General features: G+C 44.0%; 1 protein-coding gene across 1 annotated transcript; it reads left to right on the top strand.

Moving 5' to 3' along the window:
- Positions 1-424: 424 nt before the first annotated feature.
- LOC103529523 (regulator of G protein signaling 10) lies at positions 425-19556 on the top strand. The gene is made up of 5 exons (XM_030453331.1): positions 425-521; positions 7123-7241; positions 8718-8804; positions 15757-15900; positions 19380-19556. Exons 1-5 carry the CDS (start codon positions 473-475, stop codon positions 19524-19526), a joined length of 546 nt encoding a protein of 181 aa, XP_030309191.1. The 5' UTR covers positions 425-472; the 3' UTR covers positions 19527-19556.
- The last annotated feature ends 2538 nt before the right edge of the window (positions 19557-22094 follow it).

Raw genomic sequence — 22094 nt, 5'->3', positions numbered from 1 at the left:
GAGTGAGGTTGTGGACGGTGCCGTTCCCTGCGGGCACTGGATCGCCACCATTGCCACGTTGCATTTGACGCTCCGTGGCGGTACCGTGGGGATCCCGCTCCGCATCCCTCACCCCGGGGTGCGCCTCGGAGGACGGAGTGTAGAGGAGGGAGTGTGGACGAACCGGGCCCTGCTCCTTCCGCCGGGCCGGGCCGAGCCCTCTGCCCCCCCCCCCCCCCCCCCTTCCCCAATCCCGTCTGTGGGGCGGGAGGCGGGCGCTGCCTTCCCCTCGGGCCGGCAAGCGGCGGGCAGGGCGCGGCTGAGGCGCCTCTGAGGAAGAGGAGGAGAAGGAGAAGAAGGAGGAGGAGGCGGTTTTGGGGGGAGCGGAGCGAGGCGGGACGGGACGGGGCGGTCCCTCCCCGGAGGGGAGCGGGGAAGGCGCGGCCGCCCCCTCCGGCTCCGGGCAGCGCGGGGTCGCGCCGCCGCCCCCGAGATGTTTAACCGGGCCGTGAGCCGGCTCAGCAGGAAGCGCCCGCCGTCAGGTAAAGGGGGGGAGGGGGGTTTGGGGCAGCCCCCCAACCCGGCGGCCACTGGGGAAGCGCCGGGGGAAGGGCAAGGGCAAGGGCCGCGCTTCTCCTTCCACCGAGCGTCGGGGAAGCAGCGCGGGCGCTGAGCAGGGAGGGGGTTCGGTCCGGGAGCGGTTCTCCCACCCTTTCGGCAGCCTGGGGAGCCGAGCCCGCCCGCCCCCGGTAATGCCTGATGCTCGGTTCCGTGGCTTGGGCCGCGGCGGCTTCGCCGCTAAGCTCCCTGTGGTACCCGCGTCCCGCCGGGCTGAGCCGGATTCGGCTCCTCGGCGGTGGAGGTTCAGCGGCTCCGGGATCTGTCCCTCGGCTGTCACAGCGTGTCCGGGAGGAGCTCTGGGGGTGCGGGGTGAGATGCAGGAACTCACCGAAAAACGCGCGGTTCTTCCCGCTCCGGCAGCTGCTTGGAAGAAGGAACCGGAGATCTGCTGGGGCTTTTCTGCCTCATCAGCCCCATTTGACTTGCGAGCTGCTGCCCGGCGCTGTTACTGGGAGCGAGGGGATAGCTCGGGAGGTGAGAGCGGGGTTGTTCGAAGCTCTGAGTTGACTTGGAGGAGTTTGGCTTTGGAGGGAGAGGCTTCAACTGGGATGGGAGTTACTAAGGCGTAATAAAAGCAGGACTTCTCGGTTCCCTCTGCAGACAGGCGGGGCAACGTTGTTGGTGTTGTCACGGGGTGTCTGTGATGCTCTTCAGTCTTTCCATTCAAAGGGACTCATGTGCATCGTTGCTGAAATGATTGGGGTAAAAGTTACCCTCTCAGAATCCCAGAAAATAAAACTGCATTTTTATAATGTGCTGTTAGCAGGTTGAGTCTTTCTGTGAAAAGAAACGTGGTGTTTGTCTAGAGCGAGGGTGGGTGTTTGGTAGTTTTTTTGGGTTTGTTTTGGTTTTTTGTTTTTTTTTTTTTGAGGGGTGGTGGTTGTTGGTTTTTTGTTTTTTGTTTTTTTTTTTTTTTTTTTTGTTTGTTTGTTTGTTTTTGTTTGTTTTTTTTTTTTGCTGGTTTTTTCTTTGGTTGCTTTTTATTTTAGGATATGTGTCTGGTGAACACTTCCAGAGATGCTGTGAAAGCGGAACGTCCCTTTAGTTTCCTTCCTTATAGTTAAAAGTGGAATTCAGTAGCCATCTGTTGCTAGAGGCAGTCAAAAGAGGATGTTGAGGCTCATGCTTTGAACAAGCAGAGCAGGCAAAAGGACAGCCCTTCGTGTAGTGGAAAGGTCTAAAATTCAGGTGCTCCTAGGAAAAACATTGTTGTGTCAAGAAGCTTCATCCTGTGGCTCTTGGATACATGGAAAGTAAGGGATTTTTTCCCCTTTTCAGCTGCTTACTTATGAAGTTCCCTACTCTTTCATAATTTTGGATTAATTAATTCCAGACTGGTGATTGTTGCTGGATAGGAGTTCTGGTGACCATAGGAAAAGACAAGGTATTCAGAGTACTTTTAATAATAAAGGTTTGTGGCTTGCAGCTGTGTGATCCAGGTGCAAAAGGGGACGCTGCAGGTGGTGTGGGCAGAAGTTCTTCCTGAAGAGCTTGAGAAGGATTTTCTGAACGTTGTATGTTAACCTTTAAAGCTGTTTGCACGGTGCTTTTGTCTTGTGTGCTGTTGGTGTGCTGGCTGCCTTTTGCTAAGGAGCTTGCAGAAGGTGTGGGGGGGACAGAGGGAACTGGAAGAGGTTTTTAGGTAAGGGATGCATTCAGCAGGGTGTCAGTCTGTGCTGTTTGGTGGGGTGCCATGCAGGCTGCTGGCTTGAGAATGCCCTTCTGGAAGGCAAGCAGGTTAGTGTGTCTAACTCAATTAGCTGTGCCTGGATCTCTAAAAGCTTGGTGGTTTCCCACATTTTTTTTCTCTTGTTTGTTTTGTGCTTTTCAAAAGTCGGAGCCAGAACCCTGAGTTTTGACCTGCAAAGTGTGTTTGGATGGTATTGGCACTTTCTGTGGTTTCAGTCCAACTTCCTGTTTGGAGAATGCAAATATTGGCCGATTTTTGACACTTCAGCTGGTAATTACAGCCTCATTAGTGCAGCACTTACCGTTATATCTGTTGCTCACAAAGAGCTTTTATCCGCAGCCCAGTGCAGCAGCACTCTGGTGTGATAGGGGAAGGCAGCTCCCTTAAGGGCCTCCTCCAAAATAATGCTCCAGCTAATAATAACTGCCCGTCTGTGGGCTTTGTATAAGGTTCTTCTCTGAAATAATGGTCCTGTTTACATAAGGACTTCATCTTTTGCTGTGTTTGTAGAAGCAGCTGCCCCTGCACATCACGCGAGCGGTTGTGTTCTGGTTGTACACTCAGTGGAAAGTTTGCTTCAGCAGAGGCTCAGCAACAGCCCCTGCTTTGCTGCCTTGCTCTGCCTCTTGGTTTCTGACCCTCCTCAAAAACTGCAAGTGTTCAGCAGTGTTGGCCTGTATCAGGAACAGCGTGGCCAGCAGGTCCAGGGAAGGGATTCTGCCCCTGTGCTCAGCCCTGGGGAGGCCACAGCTTGAGTCCTGTGTCCAGTTCTGGGCCCCTCAGCTCAGGAAGGAGATTGAGGTGCTGGAGCAGGTTCAAAGGAGGCAACTGGGCTGGTGAAGGGACTCGAGCACAGATCCTATGAGGAGAGGCTGAGGCAGCTGGGGGTGTTGAGGCTGGAGAAGAGGAGGCTCAGGGGAGACCTCATCACTCTCTACAACTCCCTGAAAGGAGGTTGGAGCCAGGGGGGGGTTGGGTTCTTTTCCCAGGCAACTCTCAGCAAGACAAGAGGGCACGGTCTTAAGTTGTGCCAGGGGAGGTTTAGGTTGGAGATGAGAAAGAATTTCTTTACAGAGAGAGTGATCAGACATTGGAATGGGCTGTCCAGGGAAGTAGTGGATTCTCTGTGTCTGGAGATATTTCAAAAGAGCCTGGATGTGGCACTCAGTGCCATGGGCTGGGAACTGCAGCGGGAGTGGATCAAGGGTTGGACTTGATGATCTCTGAGGTCCCTTCCAACCCAGCCAATTCTATGATTCTATGATTCTTCTTCATTCTGTCTGTTACGTCTATAGAGGTATTGGTGGAAGTCCTGCTGTTTTTGTGATCCCCTTTTTGATGCATAAAGTTGTCTCCCATATTTCAGTAGCAGCTGCTGTCTGCCTTCCTCATGCTGATGGATTCATTCTGGTAGTTAAATATTGGTACCAGGCTTTTTCTTTCCAGTTGTACACTGTATAACTTTGTCACTAGGTTATTTTAACAGGAGGAAGTTATCTATATAACTAGCAAACAGAGAGAAGTAGGTTTCAAGAGTCCTGTTCACATAATTGTATATATTGCAGTATTGGCCTCTAAAATAAATTGTTTCTGACTTTCATTAAATTGTATTTCAGTGGAAGTATCATTTTTGAGGTAATTTAGTAACCTTACCTCTGGAATACAGAATCGGGGATTAGCTTCTCGAGTCATTTGTTGGGAAAACCTCTTTCCTATTTTCTAAGCTCTTAAAAATTCCAGAAATCACACACAAATAAAACCCCTGCGTGGGGTAGAAAGTTATGATCCTAATCCGGGGGGGGTGTGTCACTTTCCTCTTAGAAAAAAAGTTTTGCAAGGGCGTATTTAATGGGGTGTAATAAAAATACCCAGCAGGTTTTATATCCTCCTAAAATTTCAGGGTGTTTCCTACTGTCCTGTTTCTTGTGCAGCCTATTTACATTTGCACTGAAGGGGAACATTAATGTTTGGTGGTGACTGCCAAGGAACACTGAGCATGGGAATTAATGGTACTGGAGGGAGAGAGCTTCATCAGTGCCATGCAGAAACCTGAGCCTTGCAGAGCTGTGGCACATCCCCTGGCACAACTCTGTCCCCTGCCAGCTGTGTTGCCCCTGGCACACCAGCCAGGGTGGTACCAACCAGGCCATGTCCCCAAGTGGGCTGTTTGGGTGCAGTTATGGTGTTTTTGGGGTATTGCTCAGGAGAAGAGGTGTTGGCAACAGCCAAGAGTATTTTTTGGCCTTTTGTGTTTCTCATGTCCAGGCAGTCTGAGGGTTTGCCCTCCATGGTGACACCCTGGCTGGTGTCCCCTGCCCCAGGTGGGATGCTGGGGGCTGCAGCTGGGACTGTGGCTGCTGGTGGGACCTGTGCTGGCTGGAGGAAGAGGAGGGAGAGGTAGAGGGGAGGGGAGCTGGGTCATAAGGATGCTATAAGGTTTGGAGGGTAATGAAAAAGAGCACCAGGGGATGTAAATGGGGTGGTGCTGGGTAGGCTGGAAGTGAGAGGAAGCTGAGGAGAAGGGGGTTTGGGGAGGACAGAGAGAAATGAGACACAAGTGAGAGGTGCCAAGAGGAAGCAGGGTGATGTATCTGGGGTGAATGGAAACATTTCTTCCTTCCTTTGTCTGCTCACCAGCAATGTTTTTAGGTTCTCGTGGCACTGGTTCTGCCCTGTCTTGCACTGGCTCACTGAAACTAATCATTAAAGTCAACTTAAAATGTGGCTTTCAAAGGAACACTAGAAATAAAATCTCAGTCCCATATGTTCTCTGCTAACTCACATATTAAATATGGGGGTGGTCTGATTCTTCAGGCCATCAGCAGCTGTAAACTCAGAGCTGCCATTCTGCATGCAGGAGAGTGATCATAATGAGAGATTCAAGCTTCCCAGAAGTAACTGTGTTCTGCTCCAGTGCACTTGGCTATTCCCATCTTGGATATTTTCCTGAGATCAGATGCCCAGATACTTTGAGTCAGGTTCCAAACATAAGTTTTGCAAGTGATAATCAAGAACCACATCCTTTTGCATGTGGGGAGGGGAAACTGAGGCACATATGAAGGCTGCAGCAGTGGTTTGGAGACAGCCTTCACTTGACTTTGTGTTTCTTATACAGAGCTGCAGGTGTTCTTGCTGCTTTGGAGCCCAATCTGTCAGAGTCCTTACCCAAATCTGTTGTAATCTTGGGTCCTGAAAGGTTTGGTGTGGGTGCACAGTCGTGTGTAAGAGTTTTCAGGTTGGTGCTGTAGCTGCACCAGTGAGTGAGGGCAGGACAGGCAAAGGAGAGGCAGGATTTACACCTGAAAAATGTAGCTCAGTGACCACTTGTTCAATCATTTTATCTGCTTTCCTTTCTTTTACATCTTTATTCACTTGGGGCGTGAGTGGAGGTCTCTCTAGAGACTTTCTCTCCAGAAAGTTTACTTCGTTTCCAGCTTTGTAGCTTCTCCTGTAAGAAAAAGCCCTTGGATCAAGGGATAAAAGGAGATGTTCATTCACATAAAGCAGTGGTCCATCTCACTGCTAGAAAAAACAAGTAGATTCAAGAGGTCCCTACCAACCGAAGCTCAGGAGGCATTGCTGTTGTGCCAATGTTTTGTAAGGCTTTAACCTTCACATTTCTCATTCTATCTCCCAGCTGAAAAGGGCATCTGATAGTACAGCTCTGCAGAGATAGCTGTCTGAGATACTTGCTGGGGTTTAGTCTCATGGTGGAGGAAGGGTTTTCTTTAGCAGAGATGAAGCAGAAGTTACCAAGATCCATATTTCCACGAAGCTGGTAGGGAGAAATGAAGGGATTATCCAAATAAATAGAAGCTGTGTTGATTGCAGTAAGAATTTGGTGCATCTTTTTGGTGTGCAGTGGCCCAAAGTGGAGCTCTTACCCTGACTTCTTCCAGCTTGCACTCCTCTGTCTTTCCTGGGCAGTTTGAGTGTGAGGGGAAAGGAGGCCAAGCTCTTTATGGCTGTTTTAAAGATTTCCAGGTCAGCAGGAACATTCCTGGAGTCTTCCCAAGGAACAGGTTTTCTGAGGGGTAGTCAGCAGACAATTTTTTTGGGGCATCACCAACCTCGGATGTAACATCCTTGTCCCTGGGACAGAAAAGTTAAAAAAAATAGATGCCATCTTTGCTGTCTGTGAGAATCCTGGCTGGCAGATAAGATGTCATGGACAGTGCCAGAACAAAAGGCAAATGGTCCTTTTAATACCCAGGCTGAGGTCACTGTGTTCCACAGTGCTTGAACTCCTGTAAAACAGTGACAGTGCCTACTTACATGCTCATGAATTATCTGACTGCAAGGCATTTTTGCCTCCTAAAAGGCAAAGCAGAATTCAAATATGTCTGTGTTTATTTTCAGTTTTATGGTGTTTTCTTCCAAGAGAGCAGATGTAATCCAAGGGTGCGGAGGGTAATGGGGAAGAAATTCATGTGACATTCATCACTTCTAATCTACAACATCACTACAACTACCTGAAAGGAGGGTGTAGCCAGGTGGGGGTTGGGCTCTTTTACCAAACGACTTTCAACAAGACAAGAGGGCATGGACTTAAGTTGTGCCAGGGGAAGTTTAGGTTAGATATTAGAAAGAATTTCTTTACGGAAAGAGTGATCCGTCATTGGAATGGGCTGCCCACTGAAGTGGTGGATTCTCCGTGTCTGGAGATATTTAAAAAAAGACTGGATGTGGCACTCAGTGCCATGGTCTAGCAACCGCAACGGTGGTTCAAGGGTTGGACTCGATGATCTCTGAGGTCCCTTCCAACCCAGCCAATTCTATGATTCTATGATTCTAAGATATTTTATTTTTTTTTATTTTTTTTTTCCCCCCAGAGATAAATGACAGCGAGGGTCACCCAAGCAGCAGCCACCCAACCTTGAAAGGAACCTCAAAATGGGCTACATCACTGGAGAACCTACTCGAAGATCCGGAAGGAGTGAAACGATTTAGGGTTGCTATACTAACTATGGCTATTTATCTAAACCAAAATTAGGATTTAAAGCTTGAATGAGCCTCAGCATAAGCAGGGCAGCTGTGCTAAAGCTGTAAGCAGGCAGGCATGCACCCTACTAGATACCTGCCCTGAGCAGAGCTGGCAGAGCTGGAGCTGTGGCATTTGCTGAGCTGATTTAGTGCCTTTTGGCCACTGCAGCTTTCTCTGCAAGGGCACATGGAAGCCTTTTGGTTGCGTGTTTCTAGGAGTATCTATCAGCTGCTGGAAGGATTAACAAGTGGCTGTTGGATAAACTACAGCCCTTGAGCCACTGGTCTCTCTTGCCAAGCTTTATTTATCACTGGGGACTGGTCCCACGCTCTTTATTCTCAATGTTGATGACACATTGGGCTTGTTCAAGCAGTGAGTTATCACTAACATCTCCTGAGCCTGACAGCTCTGTGGGGCTCTGATTCTGTGTTGCAGTTTTCCCTGGAAGGTTGTTAGAAAGTGTGGCTCAAAATGTTGGGTGAGGGTTAGTTAGGTGAGGGGGGTGTGAGTTGGTTTCTCAAGCCCTTCTTGCCATGCTGGCTGTAGGAATAGGAACTGGCTCCTTCAGGATGGTTTTGCCTCACTGATAAAATGCACTAGGACAAAATGATTTTTTTGCCAGACTGGCTTGAAAAGTAATGCAAGCCAGAGTAGTAAAACAGTGTGACTTCAAATTCTTAAAAGAAAAAATAAAATAAAAGTAATTTTGGTGCTATTTAATTCTTGATGTTGAGTGATCTCTATTTCACTTGTAAGTGAAAACTGGTGATCTCAAGAGCTAGAAATATTTTATTAATTATTTTTAATATATTATATTAATTATATATATTAATTAAATATATTAATTATTTTTCTAAAGCAATCTAATGTGCTTGACTTCCCCCCTATTTTAAAACATGCCTCACTTTAGGAGGAATGTGCTTTGTTTAAACACTTGTCTAGAGAACACAAATGCATCTCCTGCTTCACTTAAGTGAATTTATTGCCACTGGTGATCATGTTTAGAAACAGTGTTGTTTGTAAAGATTTTGCTCATTGAAAAAGCAGATACTAGATAAGAATCTCAAGGGATCTGTGCCTCATTAAAATAATTCATTATACCCACTTGCTAATGAACTAATATACTTTTGGATATACCCTTTGAGTAATGACTGCACAATTGCTCGAGTTACTTAGGGGAGACTGAACAAACTCTTCTTAGTTACTCATGTGCTCTGAGATGAGATGTAGCTCCTCATTCCCCTGGATTTAAAGGGTTGGGTGTATGTGGGTGTTCATTTGTGTCTGGGTAAGGTGCAGATGCATTAAAGCATCTATGGAAACTCACACTGGGGTAAAACTGGCCATGGGCAGCTTCTAGTTTTAATAGCTATAGCAGGAGAAGGGAAAAACCACTGAGAAACTGGATGCTAACATTATTTTGCTTGGTTTTCTTTTCCCTAGGAATTTTTAAAGAAAGAATTCAGTGAAGAAAATGTTTTGTTCTGGTTAGCATGTGAAGAATTCAAGAAAACCCAGGGAAAAAACCAGGTAGGTAGATTTCCTAAATCAACTTTACTTGTCAAGGTTTCCATAGGGGAGGTGGAGCTCTTGCATTGCTGTTGCATAACTTACTTCATGTGAGCAGAAATAAAATGCATGGGAAGGAATTGCCCTGAAATCACAGTGGTGGAATTGTTTGGGAACAAAGCTGGGTCTATTGCAGATGAAAACAAAATGCTGAAATTGTCAAGTTTCCCATGTTTTGAAAGCTCTGAACTTTTTGTTGTTGCTTGGGAATAGCAAAATGTTTAATTCAGTGATGTTGCATCATCTTGCTTGAAAAGATAAGGACCTTTCATTCAGGATTTTTCTTTTTTTAAACATAGTGACTATTACATGAAATATAGACCATTATAATATTGCAGTGGAACTAAAAAATAACAAGCAGCACCAACAAAATATTTTACAATACCAAAGTGAAACGTTTTGTCTTAGCAAACGAAAAGTTACAAAACAAAAGAAACTTCAGACTTTTTTTTGTTTGTTTAAATTTTCATTCAAATTGATGTGTACAGGTCCAAGGAAGGGATTCTGCCCCTGTACTCAGCCCTGGGGAGGCCACAGCTTGAGTCCTGTGTCCAGTTCTGGGCCCCTCAGCTCAGGAAGGAGATTGAGGTCCTGGAGCAGGTCCAAAGGAGGCAACTGGGCTGGTGAAGGGACTTGAGCACAGACCCTGTGAGGAGAGGCTGAGGGGGCTGGGGGTGTTGAGGCTGGAGAAGAGGAGGCTCAGGGGAGACCTCATCACTCTCTCCAACTCCCTGAAAGGAGGTTGGAGCCAGGGGGGGGTTGGGCTCTTTTCCCAGGCAACTCTCAGCAAGACAAGAGGGCAGGGTCTCAAGTTGTGCCAGGGGAGGTTTAGGTTGGATATTAGAAAGAATTTCTTTCTGGAGAGGGTGATCAGGCATTGGAATGGGCTGCCCAGGGAAGTAGTGGATTCTCCGTGTCTGGAGATATTTCAAAAGAGACTGGATGTGGCACTGAGTGCCATGGGCTGGGAACTGCAGCAGGAGTGGATCAAGGGTTGGACTTGATGATCTCTGAGGTCCCTCCCAACCCAGCCAATTCTATGATTCTATGATACCTTCAGAACATTTTCATTTTCACGAATATTTTTCCAGTAGAAAATTTTGTGTTGGAATTTTTTCAGTCAGCCAACTCCAGTAATTTTTTTTTTCCACTGCTTGGATCTTGATCTACATTTAGATCCACCAGGCTCACAGGATCCACTTTCACATTTAGGCTTCAAGGCCAATAGAGACAGACCTAAAACATGTAATGTGATTTTTATTTATTTTTTTATTTTATTTTTTTGCTTGTTTCTGAAAAAGTTTTATGATTTTATTTCTTTTTTTTCTTTTCTTTTTTTTTTTGAGAATTTTCCAAATGTATTTAATCTTTCAGATCTTCAGCTGAGCATCACTATCCCTGAGAGCCATGCTCCCAAATCCCATTGAGCCCATTTTTTTCTTGAAATCCCACCTTGGCTCTGTTGGTGTGTGCAGCTTTTGTTGCCAAAGGGAACATTTTAGAAGGCAAAGGGTGGAAATGTGCAGCCCTTTTTGCACTCTTCTGGCCAGAGCTGATGGAATACCAGGAGGAAGTGAGACTGGGAAAATCCCAATTAAACCTGCTTCAAATGGGACTGGTTTTAGTTGTTTTAGGATTATGGGTGCCAGTAGGGGAAATGATAAAGTGATGCACAGAGACTCAGTGAATGAATTAGGCACCAGCAGCTTAGTGAATTCTTGAATGAATTGCCAAATGAGTGGGAAAAGACTTAAATAAATTCAGTTTAATTTAATTATTCAGTGCCAATCATCACCCAGTTTGGTCAGTCTGGAGTCAGCTAAATAAGCTTTAGAGTGAGACAGCCTTACAGTAAATTTTTATAGCTGCTGCTTATGGATGGCTTTGTTTAGATAATTTACAAACCTAGAAAAAGCCCTAAAAAAATATCCATATTCATAAATCTTTCCAGTGTTTATGAAGCATAAACTTAGCTTTTGAACGTGGCTCGTGAAGAAACCACTCTGTATCTATCTAATGTGAGCAAAGCATTCTAAAAGCTACTTTGAAATGACTTTATAACCTGCTTTTCATTAAAACTGGTTTACCACAGAAACGAGCTCACAGACAATTAGACTTTTGGTCTTCCAGCTTTGAAGCTGATTTCAATTTAACCCAGATCAAATGTGGGCTTGGTTCTTTTTTCCCCCCTATTTTTGAAGCATAGCATAAAATTGTCATTCCTTGACATGAGAACATAGATGTGGAGTTTTGGGGGGTTTTTTATGGTCAGTTAAAACTTGCACGAAGGTAACCACCTGGATTGAGTATTAATTGTGCCTGGTGTCATCATCCCTACATGACATGATGTCAGAGTGGTTCCAAAGGGTGTTGATCAATATGGTGATAGGTGCAATAAATGTAAATGTAAATGTAAATGTAAATATAAATATAAATATAAATATAAATATAAATATAAATATAAATATAAATATACTCTGTGTTTGTGTATATATATATACACACATATATATGTATATATGTATATATATGTATCTATGTATGTATATGTATATATATCAAACCCTAATACTTCTGGGTTAGAAAAGAGCACTAAAATCACAGTGTCTAAGCCTAGGATGTGGGAACAATTGGGAAGTTGCTGATGTGAACTCTGTTTGTGTAGAGAGAGGAGGTATTAATGGAAGAGAAGCAGCTTTGTAGTGATTCCCAGGCTTTCTGAAATATCTCTGTGACTTGTCTGAGAAATGTGTTATTTGGATTTTTCTGGAGTACTTGATACATATATGGATTTACCATTTTCCTAGAATTATTTTCAAATATAATTCAAATATAAAAGAATTGCCAAAAGGATGACATCTGCTCGTTTGTAGTAAGAGAAACTATCTACCAAAAGAGAATATTTAAATCCTTCCAGCATATATATGTGTGTGTGTATATATATATATATATATAACCTCTGTCATCCCTTCAGCATCAGCCTGGAGCAGTATTTGGTTTGGTAAAGGCTCTGCCTTTGGCTCTGCCCAGAAGCTGACTTAAATACTAAGCCAACAGAGGCAGATCTTGCAAGATGCTCTTCAGATCCATCTTTTCTGTCCCCTTCCCCTTGAATGTGACCCCCTGAGGGATTAGATTCAACTTATCTTAGCACCCTGTGAGCACAAACTCCCTCCCTCGCGCCTCTGTAGGGTTTTTAAAAAAGGATTTTATTTCTTTATCATTCCTTCCAAATGGAAGTTAAAATAGAATTGTGGTTTTTAGCCAAGCCCTCTGTAGCAGTCAGCTCTGCTGCCACCCATATGGTCCTGATCTGAGGACACATTTCATTGTTGAAATGGGAGTGGTGGGGATAAGTGAATAAAATTTAAATATTTTATTTATTTAAATATTTGATTGGAGTTCAGTCACGTGCTGTCCTGTTTGTGAGTGTTAATGGAATAAGCAACGTGTGTCCACTGTGCTACTTCCCAAGGTTTAAATGTTTCTTCTTCTGCAGCTGAGCTTTAAAAATAAAATACAGGTTGTAATAAATCCTGCAAGAAACAGGGGGCTCTTTTCAGCTATCACTAAACCCACCAAAATACCCAGGTCAAGAAATACGGAGAGGGTAATTCCAGCACCAAGGATACCTATGGAAGAGGGTTTTTTTTTTCCCCTTCCCTCTAGGAATGTGGTGATGGATAAGCTGGACTGGGTGATGCTGCACAGCTGCAAAGTGCTGGAGCCTGTTCTGAGGGGCTTGTGAGACTTCCAGCCACCTCACTGGGGAGCCACATGTGCTTGAGAGCTGAATTTGACCTTAGGAAAGGAAGTGAGAAATAATATTGTATCCACTTGGAATAGTGAGGGGGATTGCTGTAGACAGAGCTTCCTTCTCCAAGTGGGAATTTGGCACGAATGCTGGGACGAGCACACAGATGTAAATGGAAAGTGCCAGAAAACCTTTAACAACAACCTGTGAACAAGATCCCAGTTTTCGTGTTGTTTTAATTCCAGGGTAGAGTCCCCTGTGCTATCAGGCTGATGCAGAACAAAAAATGCCACCCACTGACCAGGGAACGTCGCTGCCTCCTCCCCTTGAACCTGCCTCTCCCTGAGTGTTATTTGGGGAATGGATAAACACACTGGCAGCTTTAACTGTGCTCCCCTCTTTTAAAAAATAAATATATTGCAGTTTAACTGCTCTAGTACTGGAGCAGAGATGGAGAAGGATACCAGTTGCTCGACGTGCAGCAGAACACGTAGTGCTTCTCTGTGCATTTCCATATGCAATTAATCCATATGCAAAGTCAGGTCCCCTGTGCCTCTCCAATGATCCCCTCTCCCTAGCACAGAGATTTCACTTCCTTCCTTATCATACTTTCCCACAAAATCCAGAGATCCTCCCCATTTCACCAACCTCCCACACAGTCCTCTTGGTCCCCACGTGTTCTTTAAACTTCCTCCCAGTACTTCTGGTTTCATCCTTCCCTTAAGCCTTGCTCTGTAATTCCTCTGCTTGCTCCTGTGTTCCTTGAGCAAGTGGCACCTCCTGATGTGGGAGCTTTGTGTGCCCTGATCAGCCACCAGCTGAGCACATGCAGCTCAAATAAAAGAGAGAATTTTGGGCCATATGCTGGAGCTTTCCCCTTGGTGTCTGTGCTGCTTTTTCTCTCCCTTTCCTTTCTCTCACCACTCTTTCCCACTGAAGCAAGAGGAGAGAAATTATTTCTGTGTCTTTTGCCCCTTTTTAAAATGGGACAAGCAGGTGCAAAACTTATTTAGGTAGAACTGACAGTGCAATGGCTTATGTTTGCTCATTCCATAGTAACTAAAAGGTACCTTTAGTTTGCCTTTCTTAGGTTATTAATTTTTTACCAGTTAAAGCAGGCACACCCCTGATAGAGTGGATTAATTGCTCATTTAGAGCAGATCTGGCTGACACTGCCCTCCCTGCTCTGTGAAATTAAGATCAGAAATTGTTGCAAAGCACATCTTTGTGACACATGGTGATTTAGCCACCAGATGAACACTCTGTGAATACTCCAGGAAAATGGGTGCCCCCTTCAGCAGTGAGAGAGTTAACTCTTTAAGCGTTGTGAGTTGTCAAGCACATGTAGCTGTTCTCTGATTATCCCCAAATGTTGATTCTCAGCTGTGAAACACAAAATTTGGGGACTCTTTCCTGGGCAAGCATTTAAAACCTTCCTTCTTCAAGCCCACTTCTCATTAAGGATGCAGCCCTTTAGTTGGTGCTGGTCTGGAGGTTGGATGCTCACCAGGTGTGCCCTGGGGGACATAGAATCATAGAATTGTCTGGGTTGGAAGGGACCTCAGAGATCATCAAGTCCAACCCTTGATCCACTACCACTGCAGTTCCCAGCCCATGGCACTCAGTGCCACATCCAGGCTCTTTTGAAATATCTCCAGACACGGAGAATCCACTACTTCCCTGGGCAGCCCATTCCAGTGTTTGATCACCCTCTCCAGAAAGAAATTCTTTCTAATCTCCAACCTAAACCTCCCCTGGCACAACTTGAGACCCTGCCCTCTTGTCTTGCTGAGAGTTGCCTGGGAAAAGAGCCCAACCCCCCCCTGGCTCCAACCTCCTTTCAGGGAGTTGTAGAGAGTGATGAGGTCTCCCCTGAGCCTCCTCTTCTCCAGCCTGAACACCCCCAGCTCCCTCAGCCTCTCCTCATAGGGTCTGTGCTCGAGTCCCTTCACCAGCCCAGTTGCCTCCTTTGAACCTGCTCCAGCACTTCAATCTCCTTCCTGAGCTGAGGGGCCCAGAACTGGACACAGGACTCAAGCTGTGGCCTCCCCAGGGCTGAGCACAGGAGCAGAATCCCTTCCTTGGACCTGCTGGCCACGCTGTTCCTGATCCAGGCCAGGATGCCATTGGCCTTCTTGGCCACCTGGGCACACTGCTGGCTCATGTTCAGCTTCCTGTCAATCCAGACTCCCAGGTCCCTTTCTGTCTGGCTGCTCTCCAGCCACTCTGTCCCCAAACATGGACAAGTACCCCTGGCTTGGGGTTGTGCAGTGCCTGCTGGGCACGGGTCTTGGTTTCATTTTGCAGGATTCAGCTTTCCTCCTGCCTGCCTTGGCTCCCTTCTCCCCCTCCACCTTTCTCTTATCCAGCCTTCTGGCTGCACTGAATTTCAGGAGGTCGTGGCCACTTGTTTACTGCTTTGAAGCTTTAAGATCCTGGGCAGTGTCAAAATGTTATCACTGTTACTGCCTTATCAAGAGAAGCCCCCTGAAACAGGATTGCTGAAATCAGGGCAGACAGAAACACAAATCTGCTTTATGCAAGTCACACCTTACCCTTATTTCTCAGCTTTCAGAGGCCCTTGAGAGTTCTATCTTTAGCACGAGCCAAAAAAATACTTGTTGGGTTTCTTAATCGTGGTGTTGCCCGTGAGATGCCCTCAGGTTAAATGTAGTTATGACAAAGATTATGACAAGGTTATCTGTCAGTAAGAGGGATTATATGCTTAACTCTGCTTAATTTTGCCTTGCAGTAAGGTTCCACAGAGCTCCTTGTGCATGCTGGCTATCTGTTAGTAAAAACACCATTTTAATAGTGCAGGCAAGGCCTGGTTGGTGATGCTGAGCAGCTTGGCATTGCTTCTCAGATTCAAACATCACAACCTGCAGTTTAACCAAAGTGGCAAATCCTGGTATCTTCCAGTGCAGGAGTTGGCCTGCAGAGGTGGTTTTTCCTCCAGCACAAATAAATGTACCCAAATAAAATATCCCATGCATGTTTGCTGCCTTTCTTTTCTTTTTTAATTCAGACTATTGGTTTGGTTTGAAGATGTGAACCTCAAGAATGAAGTGACCATGAGTAGTCTCCAAGAAAGCATTAACAAACACGGAGAATATTCTCCCAGAAAATAATTATTTCAATAAATATGTCCTTTTGCAGATGCAAGAAAAAGCTAAAGAAATCTATATGACTTTCCTGTCAAGCAAAGCTTCCTCCCAAGTCAATGTTGAAGGGCAGTCCCGGCTGAACGAGACCATTTTGGAGACACCTCACCCACTCATGTTTCAAAAGCTCCAGGACCAGGTAAAGTTATTTTCTTCAAGAAAAGGGTTTCTTTAGGTTTTGGTTTGCTTTTAATGAACTCTGCTTTCTAAGAAAAAGCTCAGAAAAAGTGTAGGAAAGTTGGGACTGCTGCCAATGGCTTGGATTGAGTGAGGTGAGCGTGGAGCTGGGTTGCTTCCATAGTGGGGACTTGAATGCAGCAATCCTGAGGTTCTTGGCCTCATCTAACTAGGGCCAATTAGTTAAGAAATTCAGCACAACCATGCTAATTCCACTTCAGGACTTTTCCTGGAAATCTGGATGAAGTTTTTTCCTGAGTTCCATTGCTGGTAGCTTGAGAATAACCCAAGTGACTAACTTTGTGCCCACGTTTTCCTGTGTATTGACTTGAGCTGAGTCATTGCTGCTGTTTATTTCCTTGGTTGCCACTGGTTTCCTTGAGAGTTCAAGATGCTTCATTTTGCTTTGTTTTGGTACTTTATTGATATGAACGTAATGCAATCTCCTGGAAAACCTCCTCTTCCATAACATGCAACATTTAAAAGAGGAGAGAGTGGCTGCTTTGCCTTTTTCTGTAGAACTTGGGAGATCTGCTTGACATTTTGCAGGCATGTCTTTTGGTGGTAAATGTTCTTGACATTTAGTATATTTTAAAGCATAAGTCATGGAGTGAGTCATTCTTATCAGTGGCTTTCAAGCACTTGCAGTCTGTGCTATCTTTAATTTCTGTACCATCCTTAGGACTACCTGTATTTTCCACTCGGCTCCTGTTTTTTTTTTAATTTTATTTTTGTGGAGAAGCAGCACACTGATGTCACCAGTGTTTTCAGCCTATTTCACATTAGATAATGGATCTGTTAGGTGGGCACTGGCTGAGGCAGCTCAAGTGGTCAAAGGGCTCTGCTCTTTCAAGTAATTAGCAGTGGAAATGTCTGAAACCCAATTTCCTTGTGAAGAAGCAAAGTTTCTGAATTAGAGGAAGGGAAAGAAAATGTTCTGGTAAATTGAAGCTACTGGAGCTAAAATCTTGCAGTTCTGCAAAATGAACATGTACACAAAGAGCCAGGGTTCAGTAATACCTGACCTGGAAAGATGGAGCAGTAGAAGAATCCCTCGGGAAGAAAGTCTGTGAACTTTTAAAACCAAATGCAGAGAATTTATGGGTTGTTGGAGGTGTCTGTGGAGCGAAACTTCTGTATATTGCTGTTAGGTAATAGTTCAGGAAGAGTTATGATCTCCTCTAGTTTTCAATCCTTATAAAGTTATGAAGAGTGGGATAATTTATTCTCCAAAGAGCAGTGTTAACTACTGCTGGCACTGCCTCTCTCAAGTATAAAAAGGGAGAGCTTGAAAGCCCCAGCCTGGTCCTCAACATAACTGGTGACTGGCACTTCTGTTTCCAGAGACCTACTGGTTTAAATGGGGCTGGTGGGGGTGTCCAGTGCTGTGGAGTGTCCTTAGACAAATAATTTTGAGGCATTTCTTGATGCTGGATATACTGATGTTGGAGTGGTTCATAGAAAGTTGTAGATTTCAGAATATTTATGGAGTAAATGCTTCTGCTCCATGGAGACAATGGAAGGAGGAAATAAGAAAATTCTGCTTTTGCTCACAGATGATTTTGCTCACAAAGATGAAATCTTCCTGTTCTGTCTTTCAGAGTCCAGTAGGTTTTGATTTAAAGTGCTCTTTCTCTCTGGGAGATGCTTTAAATGACACCAGGAACAAGAGGGGTCTAAATTCCTAATGCTGACTTATGCTGTTTTATTAAGCAATGTCTTCCATACATTTTTTTTACCTTGAACTAGTTCTATAAATTTAATTATATCTTAGTTAGCCAATGCCAGGAGGTGGAGTTTGACTTTGTTTAACTTCATTGCATTGTGTCTGCACTGAGAGGGTGTTGAGATTATTTTTTTTCAGTATATAGCTTGTACAGCAAGATTTCCACTGTTTTAAGCATGAACTTAAATACTTAATTTTGTGTACAAACAGTTGATAGTAAAATGCTTCATATAATTTATTTGCAAAGGGGATATTTCAGCAAACAGACAAGAACAGTCAGGTTGACATTTGTCTGCCCAGGTTCCTTGAGGATGTGAAATGACAAAGCAGTTTGAGATGATAAGGATGATGATGGTTATTGTTGCTGTTATTATTATTCCTCCTAAAAATCAGTTGTATTACACACCTGCACTATCAGTAAGAAATGAGGCCCTTAAAGGTGAATCTCTAGTGACCCACACATGGATTATCCACACATTCCTTCTGGAATTTCAGTTCCTCTGAGAGCCATGAAATGCAATCAGTGATGAAGCCTGACTCAGAGGAGCTTCACCAGGAAAATAATAGGCAGAGGGTGGTGGAGGAGGCTTTGGTTTTGCCTCAATTATAGTTCAGAAGTTTACTTTTTAACCATTTTTTTTTTTTACTTTTTTCCTTCCTCTCTGTTTCAAGACCAAGCAAAATACAGTCCTGACCTTGACACCTGAGCAGATTCCAGGCTCTTCTCCCAAGCCCTGTTGTTTTTCAGAAGATGTCAGATGAGTTTTAGCATTTTTGTTTGAAATGGGTATAAATAGAAAAGGAAGCAGTTTTGTTGAGGGATGAGCCTGAACTCAGCCCTGGGAGAGAAAAGCTGTGTTCAGTGCTGACTTTGTGCACACCAGCTCTGGGGTTAAGGGTGGGTCTTGGGCTGCTGCAAAGCCTGAAAAGTCCATCAGCAATTTTAAACCTTGCTTTACCTGGCAAATTACAACCTGTACCACATCAGCTTTTTGTGGCAGGTGCCTGCAACATTTCTGAGCTGGTCCAAAACCAGTCTGTGCATTTGGCTGTGTAGGAATCTAAAAAGAACAGGGAGTTTGGCATAAATTTAAGAAACATGGGATAAAGCAATTGTTTCAATCTAGATTCAGTTGGCATTTTCAGTATTTGTGTACATTATTTAGAGGCTTTTCTTAATCACCCAGTGCTCTCTGTGTATAATGAGCTACTCTGTAATGTTTAAGAGTAACAGGAAGGTACCTCAAAGGTTATTTTTTTTAAATTTTTTTCCAGCTCTGCTTTATCTCTCTGAATACCTTCCAGCCACCCTGCCAGAGGATTTCCTCTCTGGCTTTTACCCCGGTCACTCTGCAGAGCTGAGGCTGCTCTGGGAGGGGACCAGGTCATCTCCTGGTTTGTGGGTAAAATCCTTCCTAGTGACCATTCCATGGGATCTCCCCCCTTCAGGTTTCCAGAGTTGCCTATGGTGAAAACCATAACCTGATTCTGAAACTAATATGGATTTTATTGCAGAAGAGTGGTGGTGGAACCTACAAGGTTGTTTGCTGCATTCTGAGTGCTTGAAATGTATTTTAATGTCATGCTTCTTAGTAATGCTTTGGTACTGGCAGAACAAAAAATACATTAGATTTTTTTCTCCTGTCATTCTCATGTTAAAATCTGGCTTTACTTAGGTCACTGGTTTTGTGTTTTTCTCCCCTTCCTCTTACCAGATATTCAATCTCATGAAATACGACAGCTACAGCCGCTTCCTCAAGTCAGAAATATTCCTAAACCAGAAGAAGTCTGAGGAGCAAGAGGAGAATTCATCAGAGGCTCAGACTGCAGCTAAAAGAGCATCAAGAATTTACAACACATGATACAATAAATCTCTTCAGGAGAGGCAATACAATCACTGAATTACACTCAGGACCAGTCTAAGTTTATAGCAGTCGCATTTAGGGCTTGAAAAGCTCAAAACCTTTTTCAGGAGATACTTACCTTCTTAATTGCTTGAATGACTAATTGTTTTTGCATGATAGCTAATAACCAAGCACCCAGGGAAGGACTGTTTCCTAGCTAAAAGGCTGAGGTATTCACAGCATGAATTGCATTTCATTTTTCACAAGTTAAAATGCTTTCAATTTTTGTATTCTCTTTTGTGAGGCATCATGAGGATGGGAAATGGGAGATAGGGTGGTTGGTTGTTTTTTTTTTTTATTTTTGCCTTGTAATTTTTATTTTTGACCAACTTTTGCGTCCTGAATTGCTGGCAGAAGCTACTGAGGAGTAGGTGCCACGTTACTTTGTGGCTGAGTCATTCACAGCAAAATTTAGTCATAAGGGGACAGCATCTTTCAGGGTTAAGCTCAACAGAACCCAGTCCCTTCCTGTGTGACTTTATTCTTTCAAGGTGGCACTTGTTTTGCTTTGCTTTTACTATTGAATCAAAGCACTTGTGTAGGAATGATTTTCATTGATGTATTTTTCAATTTTCCTTAATTTTGGTTTGGTTTTGGCAGTAGACTATCACTTTCTTCAGAGGAGAGAATAACTTGAATTCCCCTGGGGAATATAAGCTCTAAAATAGAATCCCTGAAGAACTAAGAGCTCTTAGGAAACCTAACAGTTAAAATCCCATTCAGAACACACAGCTTTTCAGCAAGGATTGACCTGGGCATGTCCTGCACATCCTGCATCACATCAGTGTCAGACCCTGGTACTGGGAAGCTACAGGTCTCTCCTGGGTCTCCTGAGCTATCCTGCTCTGTCTACAAAAATACTTGGACTAAACAGACAAAATCTGGCTTTGTTTTACTAAAATGATTCTACCCAAATCATCCTGCCTAGTTTTGTTTGCCCCAGGGAAGTATTTCAGAGTTTTCCAATGGCAGTTTTGGGAAGCTGCAGTGGAACAGGGGGCTGGCATGGTTTAGCCATTCTCACACCCAGCTTGAGGGGAAAGGGAATTTATTCTGCCCTGAGCAATCAAAGATGAAAATGTCAGGGTGGGAAAGGAAGATGCTCCCAATGAGCCTTCTTTATTGTCCTGCAGGACAATGTGTCCCTGGTGTCCCTGGTGTCCCTGTGTCAGAGCTGCACAGTGTGGTTTGGGGAGCAAGTTTTCATGTGCTCATACAATTTTTTTTATTTTTTTCACCACCATGTTACTGAGCTGTAATTTAAGTTGGGGAAGGATCTTGGTTACACTGCCTGTTTTCCAAGCTTGTAGTTTAGCTGTTTCACCTTCTCTCATTATTTACTCTCATTTTTTTGCACTGCTTTTCTTGAACATTTGTTTTTGTGCTGTCTGATCTCAGCACACACAGCTTTGGGCTGGTTTATAGGGTTTTTTTGGTTTTTTTTTTAAGGCCAGATGTGTTTAATATGTTACTGTTGCTATCAGTGTTGTAAAACTAAGTCTAGATTGTAATTTCTGAGGATGTAAACTCACTTGGCAGACTTGATTCGTTCTTTTAACTCTGAGCCACTCTTGCAGGTAATGTGTAAAGAAAATTATTTCCATGAGCTCTTCCCTGATTAGATGGAAGAGCAGGAACAGGAGTTCTGATTCTTTCCCCAGAGATAAAAGTCCTGTTCATTTTTATAAAACCAGAGAGCTCAGTGCCTCTGTATCCATGTTTTAAGGTGTAATTCTTATGCACAGCATTGATTTTCCTTTTATGCTCTTAAAAGATTTAATGATGAAATCACAATCTTGCTTCAGGCACTTTCAGGGCTATTTGACCTCATGCCTAAAGCCTGTGTTTTGATGTTTTACTGAAAAGGATGAAGTAAGCAGGTGCATGAATCCTTTAGCTGTGATGGATCCTAGGAAATAGGAGCATCCAGTTGTGGACTTGCCAATTTTTTTAAATCTTGGGATTATTTCTTCTGAAAATTCACTGCATATAACAAGCTCCTAACATCTGCCACAGCAGAGGATGGAACTTCAAGTGCCATTGAAGTCCTTGGGATGCTTTTAAACACATTTAAGAGTCAGGATTTTTTTCTTCCCAGTTATGGCAGCAGAAATCTTGGTGATACAGAAAAAGGCAGGATGGGGACCTCCAGGGGAAAATGCAGAATGAGCTCTTACCACATTCATCACATGGATGCACAGTAGGTTCATTTTTAATCATATTGATTTTTAAAATGCACGAGCAAGGGAGAAGAACCTTTGGCTATCATGTTTTAAAATAGTAATAATAATAATAATAATAAATAATAAATAAATCCAGAGGCTGTATGGACAATAGTAGGGCACTAAAGAGAGAAAATAATTGCTTGTAGCTGGTTGCAAACATTTCCCTTGGGAGAATGCTCCCTATCAGGTACTTTATTGGTACTTTTATTATTTGCTTCTTTAGAGTAAATGCCCCATAGGAGTAGACACAAAGCTGATTTACACTACTACCAACTAAAAGCTACTCAAATGGAAATGTGTA

The sequence above is a fragment of the Calypte anna genome, chromosome 6 (assembly GCF_003957555.1).
Source record: "Calypte anna isolate BGI_N300 chromosome 6, bCalAnn1_v1.p, whole genome shotgun sequence".
Taxonomy (NCBI): domain Eukaryota; kingdom Metazoa; phylum Chordata; class Aves; order Apodiformes; family Trochilidae; genus Calypte; species Calypte anna.
This window is presented reverse-complemented; position numbering and strand designations above follow the sequence as displayed.

Excerpts from the sequence above, each read along its gene's own strand:
- LOC103529523 (XM_030453331.1), top strand. The coding sequence starts at position 473 with ATGTTTAACCGGGCCGTGAGCCGGCTCAGCAGGAAGCGCCCGCCGTCA. Across the intron at positions 8,805-15,756 it reads AAACCCAGGGAAAAAACCAG|ATGCAAGAAAAAGCTAAAGA; the intron begins GTAGGTAGATTT and ends GTCCTTTTGCAG. Across the intron at positions 15,901-19,379 it reads TTCAAAAGCTCCAGGACCAG|ATATTCAATCTCATGAAATA; the intron begins GTAAAGTTATTT and ends TCCTCTTACCAG.